We start from the raw sequence: 12,142 nt of genomic DNA on the forward strand, positions 1-12,142 counted from the left end.
TAATATTTGGTGCCAAAAACCAAATTATATTTAAAGATTATCTTTTAGGTGAAATTTCTTTTCTTTATATGGAAAAGTGTTTTTGATTTGATTATTTTGGGTGTTTTTTTTTTTTTTTTTTTTTGTGTGTGTGTGTGTGTGTTCTACCAAATTTCAAATCCTTTTTATAGCTTGTTTTAATTTTTTTCCTAGTGGTAAGAAAATGAAGCAGTTAATGCTAGTTATCAATGCAAGTGCTTTACATGAAATGGTGCATACGCTACTGAGATACTTGATTGTGATTAGAGTTTCTGATTTTCTACAGTTGGACTTGAATTATGGATCTAGAGAAAAATGTAGACACTGAATTAGCCTGTTTAATTTTATAAATGTGGAAAGAGGTAGTGAAGGATTTGTTTGCTTATTCAAGGTTAGATATGAGGTTGTAGGTTTAGTGCAGAAACTTTAAGCTAGGAAGGATTATTAGGTCTTCCATGGGGTGGGGGGTGGGGGGGGAAGAAACACATAGATATATAACTATATAGTATGCATATGTGTGTGGTTAAGTTACTGCCTCTTTTCCAGATACAGAAAATGGCACCAAAAATGCATGAAACAGCATTCAAGAGTGTGCCTTGCATGCACACTTTTATGCCTAATTATTTCTTTAAAAAACGGCAGCTTGGACTATTTGGAATTATTTTGGTAGAATAAATTTAGGGAGAGAGGCTTAACATTTCAGAAACCATTAGATTAGAATGTACCATCTGAACAATAGTATCCTAGTATAGAACTATCTTTTGAAATCACAATGTGAACATTAAGACTTTTAAAAAATAGTTAGATACATTTAGTATGTTTTCATAAGTATCATGCTATTTTATTTCTTGTTTAGTTAGGGAATGTATGGGACAGAGGCTCGTTACCCAACTAGCTTCAGAAGAAGGGAGGAAGATTGTCAGATGTTTTCTTATAAGCAATTTTCTTTACCTATGGAGGAAAAAATGATGGTCTGGATCTAGGAAATCATCCTGAAAATGTGTTTAACATTAAAAGATAAATGTTAGAAGTTTTTTCACAGTGATTAAAGTGACGATTTGTTTGTCTTTTGTCTACAAACATAATTCTGATGTTTCCCCTTCCTTGTCATCCCTATGTGCTACCAAATTCTCTTCAGACTCTCAGTAGAATACTTCAGGAAGCTACTGTTCATTGACTGGAAACCAAAGGTGCTGCCCAGTTGGTACTTTGGCTACAAGCAGTGTTCGTTTGTTTTGGTCATAGTTTAGTTAAGATATTCCTGTGCTTCAATGAACTCCTCTTTTGAAAATTGAAAATAGCTATGCAATGCTTTTTTATTACTTTTATTTTTCTACAGTCCAGTCATTACCCTCCTCCAGGTCCGCCCTTCCACACTCCCTCATCCCATTCCTCCTTCCCACTGTCTCCAAGAAGATCCCTGGCCCTGCCCCCCAACTCCCAAGGTTGCTGGCCCTCAGGGCTTTTCTCCTGCTCCCCACTCCAATACCTGATCATGTTCCCCTTTTCCCCTCCCCTTCCCCTCACCCACCCAGGTTCCTCCCTCCCTCCCTCTGCCTCCCATGATTGCTTTCTTCTCCTTCCCATGAGTTAAGTGGAGAGGAAAGCACCCCAAACACCCATCTAACAAATGAAAGGCAGGCCAGCCAGTCTCTTGGCAATGCTTTAAGATGGAGTTGCTGCTGCTCACACAACCTGTGGGCCAGATGCGTCCCAGAGTGAATTTCTTTATTTAAGTGTTTGGAAAAAATATCAAGGATAATAGTTTGTGAGATGTTAAAAATTACAAAAAGTTTAGTTTTTAATCTGCATAAATAAAGTTTTATTGGAATACAAACTCTGTTCATTCATTTACTGTCTATGGATACTTTCGTACTTCCCAAGCAGAGTAGTTGCTTGTGCAGACCATATGGCCTGCAAAGCCTAAAATACATACTGTCTGGACCTTTACAGAACGCTTGCCATCCCTGTTTTAAGATAAGAGTGTGGGCAGTACATGCTTTTAGAATTTTTAGTACAAGAGAAACTTGGTTTGCTCGTGTTTTGAATAAGTTTCTGAAAAGAAATAACCTAGAAAATGGTTGCTGATGTGTCCAGATAAATAAGTAGTAGCAGACCTTCTCTAGAATACAGATGCCATAGTTATCATATAGTTTGCACTATGTCATTTCATGACAGCATTTCTGCACATAGACACTACAAACTCATAATTACATCTCTGTTAGTACATTCTGTTAGTACATTGTAGAACAGCCGTTCCCAAGACTTACTTAGGTTCTTAGACTTAAGAAACTTGTGTTAGTTTGTTGTTGCTAGGACAACATACCAGCCATCAGTGACTTAAAAGATTTATGCTGGATCCCTATTTTCTTGTCTCAGACACTTGTTGGTTGGTTTGTTTCATTGCTGTGGACCTTCGTACAGATGTGAACCTTATGAATGGGACTGTGCAGTCTAGCCACACAGTTCATGGCAGACAAGAAGCAGAGTGAGAGAAGAGCTGGGGAGAAGGGGTTGTGTCCCAAGTGACCTATTTCACTAGGCCCCCAGGGATCTTGTAAAATACTACACTGTAGGGCACTAACATGGGATTAATTCATTGGTTGTGTCAGAGACCTCAGTGTCTAGTCACCTCCCAATAATGCCACATCTGGGGACCAAATCTTTAACACATGAGCCTTTTGGGCTGATATTTCCTGGCCATAGCACAACTACTCCGAGATTTTTTTTTTTAAATGCAGATTGTATGTTTTCCATGTTAGAAATGAGGACATTTTCAAATGGCAGTTTGTTAAATGGCAGGTGTCCATTCTACATTAGTAAAAGAAATCTTTATGAAAAATATTTTCTGAGTCAAAAAGAAGTGTGATGTTTTTGTAAGTTTCATGATCTTTTAGTAGAAAACAATAGGATTCCTTATCTATCTTTTTTATTTAGCTACCAATGTATGTTACTTTGATTGTTGTATTATTTTGGTCTATCCATACACAATTAACTAGTTAGAAAAGCGAAAATATTTTAATAATTTATTTAGAGACTTACATCTTTTCTTTTATATGATACCACAATTCACAAAGTAGCCTCATTTTTTTTAAATCAGTTGATCCTTCTCAGCTTGATTGTTTTTTTACACATGAATGCTTTGAAACATCACATTAATTCTTTCATAAAATGATTCTCTGAATTATGTGGATCTTCTGGATATTGGCTCATTTCATTATTCAGAATTTAAAGGCTACTTTTGTTACTATTACTACTGATACCACTGTCACATGTTATCCTAATGCTAGTAGTTGCAAATCTTTCCTCACAAATCCTGTTTTTACCAACAGATTCCAATTTTACCACTGGCAATGCATATTAATATAAATTGCTTTACTTGAGTTAACAGACTCACTTTTGAGAGCATGTCTGCCAGATTTGAAAGTCTCCATGGCCCTGGTTTGTTTAGTCTACAGAGTTGAAGGTGCTACAGCCAAACTATACAGAGAATTGTGTTTTCTTAGGTTGTATTATGTCACACAAAATATTAAAAAGGAGGTCTAACCATGGAAGGGTTGAAATGTAATAAAATTAACAATTTTTGCTACTTTTTGTATGTTTAAATGAAACTGACATGGTCAAGAGAAATTTTGTGATATATGTAGGCAATTTAGATGACTGTGGTTATTGTTATGCCTAAAGCATGGGGATGTAAATGCAAAGTTCAGCATTAGGGAGTAGGAGCTTTGGACATTGCAAGAGTACCTTAAGCGGCTTCCTTCTTCAGAACCTTGGCCTTAGGAGTATATATTTACATTAAGTTTTCTGTTACCTTACAGGTGCTATACTTGGCAGATCAGAAACTCAGGAGTGTCTTTTCTTTAATGCTAATTGGGAAAGAGACAGAACCAACCAGACTGGTGTTGAACCTTGCTATGGTGATAAAGATAAACGGCGACATTGTTTTGCTACCTGGAAGAATATTTCTGGTTCCATTGAAATAGTGAAGCAAGGTTGTTGGCTGGATGATATCAACTGCTATGACAGGTAAGAATGTGTTTAATTTTTATGATGGAGTTCAGTGACTTTCCTTCTCTCTGTCCTGCCTTGAAAAGGAAAGAAAGATCAATGCGTGGATTTTCAAGTATTTCTTGCTGTTTTGAAGATGAAATTATGAAAACCATCATAACATTCACCAGTGACAAGATTTTTGAGTAATAAACATACCATATTTCTACTTTATTCTTGATATGTTTTGAATCTACAAGTAGTGAGAACCCTTATATATGAATAATTTTTACCATCTTAGTAGCATTATAAGCTTTAATGCCAATTTAATAATCACTTTAAAAGAAAATCTATGTGTTGAAAAGTATACCCTTAAGGAGGAGTAATGATTTGTTGCAGTGTTCAATATCCATTCAGTTTTCTTCTTTATATATTTGGAAAGTATTGAGACTTTTGTTTTTTTTACCCCAAGAGATATTTATGTTGACATTCAGAATTATATCAGAACTAAACACTCATACAAAGCTATATTTTCTTTAGTACATCTTATTTCAATTATTTTATACTGGAATAAATAAATGGTAATGCTATTGAGTACTTCTGTTCTTTCTATAGGAAGGGACATCAATATTGGACTGATCATTTTCCTGCCTCCCTGCCACTTTTGCACTAGGGGTGGGTGTTGTAACATGGTAGAGGCCTGCACAGCCCTAGGCAACCAGCTGTTTTGGACCCAAGAAGTTGTGCTATAGCTGCTGACCATTCTGTCTTTTTCCAGGAGCCTCAGTTACCTACAGTTGATGATTGATTAGCCATATGTGACCTAGGCATTATAGTAAAATAAAATCATTTAGCTATATATTTAATATTTGGGTTATGCTTCAAAGTTTGTAAAGTTTCCAAGAATTATTTCTCTAAACTTACATTCTTTACCTGTATTTCTGACTATAAGTGCATAATTAAGTGATATCTACTATTATAAAAGGAAATGGGAAAACAGAAAAAAAATGTAGGGGTTATCTTTACTCTAACTGATCTTTTGTTAGTTCATATGAGAAAGCTGTGAGTGTGTTTGTTTACATGTGCACATGTGCATATGTGTTATATGTATATGGATACATACATACATATGCATGTGTGTAGTAAAAACTCCTGTACTTCTTGCCTCTCGACTCATCGTTTTACTTGTGGGAGACTCAGGCAGCACTGCAGTGCTTAGTGAGCTATTCATTGGAGCCTCACAGAGAGTATTACTCAGCATAAAGTGCTTGATCTCAGTGATGACCACACCAGCTTTGTTTCTGGGGATTAAATGCTAATAATATAGAAACTCATGAATCCAATATTTATGCTCTAAAATTGGTTGAATAAATCAATTGAACAAATAAAGATAGTATGAGAAAGGGAATTTTTTTGAGTTGTTTTCAGTGCTTGGAAACATGATTATTAATTTTTAAATTACATACTCCTTATAAAACAGCTTGACTTATCTTTTAATTTCTTCATAGTTGACGTTAGTGGATTCTCTTTGGAGTTTGATACTGGTAAAGCTATTAGCTCTTAAACTTGAACTTTTATCTGGAGTTGTCTCAGTTGTTGCTGAATGCTACACAAAGCAGGCTCATTGATGTTTAACAGCAGTAAAGTTGATTTTTTTAAAAGGACAGATTTATATAGCTGTTTTTTGTTTTTTTGTTTTTTCTAGACAGGGTTTCTCTGTATAGCCTTGGCTGTCCTGGAACTCACTCTGAGGCTGGCCTCGAACTCAGATATCCACCTGCCTCTGCCTCCTGAGTGCTGGAATTAAAGGCGTGCGTCACCACTAGAGGCTGCTGCTTTTTATTTTAATTCAGTTTGTCCTGATTGTGATCACTCTGAGGGATGAGGTCCTATATGTTTGTTGTTCATATTAGTTCTCTGCTTTTTTGTTTTCTTAAAATACAATCCTGTTCATCTGTTCAAGAATTGTAAAACTACTACCTGATAAAAGCTAGTTTGGGTCTTTGATACAGAAATAAATTCTGTTCCTGAGATACAAACTCACATTACTTAGTGTATGTGTGTATTTATTTAGCTTTATGTCTAGTTTTTAGTTTTTAATATTCACAAAATAGGGAGTTATATTTCCCATGAGCAAATGCAACTCCTAGACTAAATTGCCTCACTGACTTTATGTTCTTCTTCAAGCTTCTCTAATAATTAAAAAGAAAACAAAGGAGATAGTTACCTTAGATTGCTCATTTAACCACATTAAAGCAATAGTCTGAGGAAGCCAGTGTGATCATCATAAACTCAGATGTTTGTTTATTTTTTCTGCTGAGATTTACTAACAGAAGTCTAAGGACAGTTTTAATTTTAAGAGTTGATTATTGGATACTCACAAATGCCTTGAATTTGAATATAATGACTCCTGTCTCAGAAGAAATGCATCTATTGTGGGGTCAATATAATGCTATATGTATTAATTATTCTTTCTTTTTTAAAAATAGGACTGATTGTATAGAAAAAAAAGACAGCCCTGAAGTGTACTTTTGTTGCTGTGAGGGCAATATGTGTAATGAAAAGTTCTCTTATTTTCCGGAGATGGAAGTCACACAGCGTAAGTGCATAGTGAAAATATACATTTGTGTTGTTGACTAATTTATTACTTTCTTATACTCTATCCCTCCAACCCTTGGCTCCCAACTATGGTTACTACTTATAGGTTTGTGTAGACCAAATCCGAGCCATTTCTTCTTGCCTCTTTTGCAGCCACTTCAAATCCTGTTACACCGAAGCCACCCTATTACAACATCCTGCTGTATTCCTTGGTACCACTAATGTTAATTGCAGGGATTGTCATTTGTGCATTTTGGGTATACAGACATCACAAGATGGCCTACCCTCCTGTACTTGTTCCTACTCAAGTAAGTTACTATCCTATAGTTTCTTTTGTACATTTTATATTGTAAAGAAGTATTAACTGCAGTATAACTGAGTACTATGTTAGTTATTTTCTTTGGAGTTCATTGTGGAATGTTTATTGTCATGGAAACTAGAGCCAATAGCAGTCTTGCTAATTTTGTATGCTGTAAACTTCTTTTTTTTATTAGATATTTTCTTCATTTACATTTCAAATGCTATCCCAAAAGTCCCCTGTACTCTCTCCCCACCCTGTTCCCCAACCCACCCACTCCCACTTCCTGGCCCTGGCGTTCCCCTGTACTGGGGCAGATAATCTTCGCAAGACCAAGGGCCTCTCCTCCCAATGATGGCCGACTAGGCCATCTTCTGCTACATATGCAGCTAGAGACATGAGCTCTGGGTGTACTGGTTAGTTCATATTGTTGTTCCACCTATAGCTCCTTGGGTACTTTCTCTAGCTCCTCCATTGGGGACCCTGTGTTCCATCCAATAGATGACTGTGAGCATCCACTTCTGTATTTGCCATGCCTCACAAGAGACAGGGTCCTGTCAGCAAAATAGAGTCAGGTATTGATATCATCCCTAGTCTCCTGTAGTCTCACTCCTACCTAGTTCCTTAAGTATGGAATGCACTCTGCTTTCATATTGAAATTATTAATGATGAAAAGTGGTCTCAGAATCTTCTTTGTCTTTTTTATGCTTTTCTCTATTCAGATTTAATGCCTTTTAAAAGATCTTTTGCCAAAACACCCTTGACTGTTAGAAATGACCCATAAATTTAGGCAAGAAAGTATGGAAAATGAAAGCTTTGTAAAGGCTTTAGTGATATACATTTGTAAAGATCTTTCAAGTAAAGTTGCAGAGAAATATTTACCATGTATTACTGGTAATTCAGGTGTGTTGATTTGTTTACATAGCAAATATTAATTGGATAGTAAAAACTTTAAAAAATGTTTTTGATTTTTACTCACTTTATAAATATTTCTAAAAATGTAAACTGGGTAATCAGATTAAATGCTCTGAATTTTCTTTATTTCCACTATGTAGAGTGCTGTCATTAGTTCAGTGCCACACAGAACTTTTCATGGAAGTAACTAACAATCTACATGCCCAAGAAAACTGATAACTTTTGTTTATACTTCTTTGAGCCATTTTTTTTTTTTTTTGGTTTTTCAAGACAGGGTTTCTCTGTATAGCCCTGGCTGTTCTGGAACTCACTTTGTAGACCAGGCTGGCCTCGAACTCAGAAATCCGCCTGCCTCTGCCTCCCAAGTGCTGGGATTAAAGGCGTGCGCCACCACCGCCCGGCTTGAGCCATCTTTAAATCCTAATTTTTACTTTGTTTCTTTTAACACTATAAGATTTGAATACCTTGATCCTTCTGGGTCTCTTAGTTTAACTGTGTTTTTCTAATATTAGTAGGCTAAATGGTAAAATTTGATAAAAGAAATTAGGAAAACCTGGTATTTAATGATAAAGAATAATTCCTCTAAGCATTAATTTACATAACATACCTAGCAATATGTTGTTGCATCAGCTCTTTCATCTCTGTAATCTTTGAAGAATGCATGTAGAAAAATAAACCCAGTGGTAGATAACTTCCATTCTTCTGTCAGTGATTTTGTTTCAGTGTCTAAATTTAGAAGAGAAAGTAAAGTACTTTGTGCCCTAATAATTGTTTGAAATTACCCTGGATTCATAAATGTGACAGAAAAATCTAAAAAACACATTTAAGGGAACTTTATATATAATTATGGAATTTTTATTAAAGGAAGTTTTGAGCATTAATATAATGTTATAGATGATAGAACATTGAAGTATATCTAATGCTGGTATGCAAGTGTTGTTAAGATGTTCCTGTGTGTGTGTGTGTCTGTGTGTCTGTGTCTATATATTAGATGACTCTCATAAGAAGTACTAATTAAGAGTCTAACACTTTTTATTTAACAAAGGAAAGACACTACTACAATTCATAAATAATAGACCGAGACCTGTTGTAGGTACCCCCTGGGTTTCGGATGTTTGTTGCTGTTGATATTGTTGTGCGTGTTTAGGAATGCTGAAAAACAAGGCCTTACTTTTGTGCTTGAGTAACTTGGCATGGGCAAATCTTTATAAGAAAGACAACCCTGAACTGATTTATAACTTTCTGTGGATTTTAAACTTTGTGAAAATGACATTGTTTTTTATGTGGAATCTCACTCTGGACACCTCAGACTTTCTCTGACATAGTGTAACTGTATGGTTTAAGTCTCATTTTTGGTGAGAGTTTTTATATAAATTTTGTAATCCTTTTAAATTTAAAAATAATTGGAGGTAATTACATCAAGTATTTACTGATTATTTAAGTGCTTGTTCTAGGGTGGTGTTGCAAATAATTATATACATACATACACAAAACAAATGCACAAAGGGCTTCTTTTCACTGAATTTTAAATTGTGATACTGGTATGTAAGTATCATCTTTGGGATTTGTTGTAACATTCACATCCCTCAACCATACTTCTGAAAGTGTAGAATGGAGCTGTTGATAAAGTATATTTAATAAGCACTAGCTTAATTAATTTTTATCTCACAGGACTTAGTCTGTAGTATTAGATTATAGATAAACTGTGATGTATAAAGGCTTACAAATATCAGATCTGGAATCTAAGCCAAGATGCTTTTTAAACTTTGCTTCTTCCGCTTTTCTGTGTTGCTCCTCTTTTCAGAGAGCAGTTACTTTACATACTATTTAGGTAATTCCGTCACATCTTTGGCATCTCTATATCATGTTATTGTCTAGTTTAGCTTTCAGTATTGAGTAGTTTGTGAGCACTGCCATCATCTTGTTAGCCTCATGAAGATGAAAGAATATACATCACAGCTGTACAGAAAACACATACTCATGTGTTTCTCTTTGAAAGTTGTTTGAAAGTGTAGAATACATTTTTGAACAAGTGATTCGGCCATAGACAGAAATTTCTGGCTACTGGTTTGATTTTACCAGCTTGCACTCATTGTTTAAAGTGTTTGGAAGTAGTAATGAGTGGGTAGGTGAGGTATGCTGCACACTTAAAGTCTGGTGGACATGCCTGTACTTTACCTGCTAGGTGCCCACCTTCCAACAGTTAAAAGACCTGTTAGGAAGAGATCTTGCATTCTTGCCAAGAACATTTTCTTTGCATGTTGTTTTAAGTTCTTTAGGAAAATGGCATAGTACTTTTTACTACTTAGAGAAACTTTCATATCTTTAGCTAATGGCTGGTTTATGTATAAACTGCTATCTTGTAAGGACTTGACCTTAACAATATCAATAAGCTGGCTATGTCAGTTAAGTAATGGGAGTCATTATAGCAAAGACATCATTTATTTAGAGTATTTTTATTAGTATTATCTTCAGTGATAATAGGACATACATAATTTAAAATCTGTTTCTTTAAAATTATGGTTCTTTATAATGAACAAAAACCATTCACTGCAAAATAATTTAGCATGATTAAGGATACAAACAAGGCATGCCTCCGTGTGATTAATGATTGAGGCTACTTTCCAACTCACCATTGTTTCATGGTGTCACTGCTTCCACAGTCATCTCTGATGAAAGTTTGGGGAGGTGATGCTCTAAGTGCTCTTGCAGACCCCATTCACCACCTTTATCTTGATGGTTTGGTGTTCAGAATGTGCTGCCCTTCAGGTTATGGATGTCTCTGTAACCTACAGCTGGTCTTCTTGCTTTCATGTTCTTCTTCACCTCTGCTATTGCTAGAATAGTACTTTACATGTTAGATTATGTTGCTTCTGTGATCAAAAGTACTCAAGGGCTCTTACTGCTTTGTAGCCTATCATATGTGGTCCACCGTACACCATCTTCTCATGTTTTTTCTCCATGCTATACCCAAAACCATCTAGTATACACATGTAGAGTTATATTCTTTCCTCTTTGGTTCCGATAAATAATCCCAGGAGAGAAAAATCAGAATAATCTGTATAAATATTGTATCATATTTCATTATTCCTAAGCTTCTTGAAGACAAAGTATGTAACTGCTGTGTTTATAGTGTTGGTGAGGGATGACCACCCTGCAAGTACTGGACGCAATGTTGAGTTTTTCTGTCGAGTCTCCTTGAGATGATAAGATCAACCCCAGGAATTCCTGTAATAAACATTCAGATACTTTTAGAACTTTGCCTTGAGACAAAACTGTAGTTTTGGAGGATGTACAGTAAGTTGAAGTATTCCTAGCTTTTATAAGACAGAGACATGATTCCCGACTCAAGAAGCAGCCTCTCACTTTGTATTATAAGGCCACTTTTCTTTTGCTTCTGCTGGAACTCTTTCCACACATAGGAAGACGCTCATCCACAGGGAGTAAATTGAATGCAAACTGGTTTTTCTGGTGATAGTGAGTCATGAGTGTGAGGGAATTGACGACTGACTCTCTTATTAAGCCTTATGTTGTAAAGAGTTAATGTGGTTTCAGTAAAACTGTTGGTGAACTTAAGTTTCCTGTTTATAAGATCAGTGTTCATGCTGAGAATGAACACCTGCCACTTGATCAGGTAAAGATTAGAGTCTAGAAATTGCTTACCTTAAATAAGATACAAAGCTAGCTTTTTGTTCATTTCAAAAGGCACTTTAGTATTGCAACATTGTTCTTTTTAAAGTGACATCAACTTCCTTAGTCCTTATGAAATTTTGTCTGGTTGTTGGTTTGAGATGGAGTAAGGGCTTTCATATGTTGGGGATCCCCAAGTTGAGCATGCAACCATCGACCTTAATATTAAAGCAATAATAGGATGACATTTCATGCTGTGACAAATTACTACCTTCTGAGAAACCAAATCATCTCTGAAAATGCTTTGTAGCATCTTCTTCTTGATTGTGAACTTATATACATATCTATTGAGAAGTAGTGAGAAACCAAGCTGTAGGATAATAGTGAAGCCAGCTTAGGAAGATGTGCTCCTTTCTTCCTTAGGAAAGATGTTATTTATTAATTACTAAATTATTGATAATGTTTAGCATTTATAGAAGCGTGCCTTTTAACATTCATCTGTACTTAAAATATAACTACATCCTCCCTTTCCCCCAGGTTACCTTCCTCCAGCTCCTCCCATGTCCCCCTGCCTCCCTCTCCCATCACACCTTTGCTTCCTCTGAGTACTTTGTTTACCTGTATGTATGTATACATGTAAAGATACAACCTGCCTGCCGAGAGTCGGAGTTTACCTGTATGTATGTATGTATA

General features: G+C 35.7%; 1 protein-coding gene across 4 annotated transcripts in view; it reads left to right on the top strand.

Annotated features, from left to right (window-relative positions):
* Acvr2a (activin A receptor type 2A) overlaps window positions 1–12,142 on the top strand; it is an 85,458-nt gene that overhangs the window by 46,662 nt on the left and 26,654 nt on the right. For all 4 annotated transcript variants that reach the window (XM_029474050.1, XM_029474051.1, XM_029474052.1 and 1 more), the window contains 3 exons: window positions 3,840–4,047; window positions 6,498–6,607; window positions 6,760–6,914. In XM_029474050.1, coding sequence (XP_029329910.1) covers window positions 3,840–4,047; window positions 6,498–6,607; window positions 6,760–6,914 — 473 coding nt within the window. The remainder of the gene's footprint in view (window positions 1–3,839; window positions 4,048–6,497; window positions 6,608–6,759; window positions 6,915–12,142) is intronic.

The sequence above is a fragment of the Mus caroli genome, chromosome 2 (genome assembly GCF_900094665.2).
Source record: "Mus caroli chromosome 2, CAROLI_EIJ_v1.1, whole genome shotgun sequence".
Taxonomy (NCBI): Eukaryota; Metazoa; Chordata; class Mammalia; order Rodentia; family Muridae; genus Mus; species Mus caroli.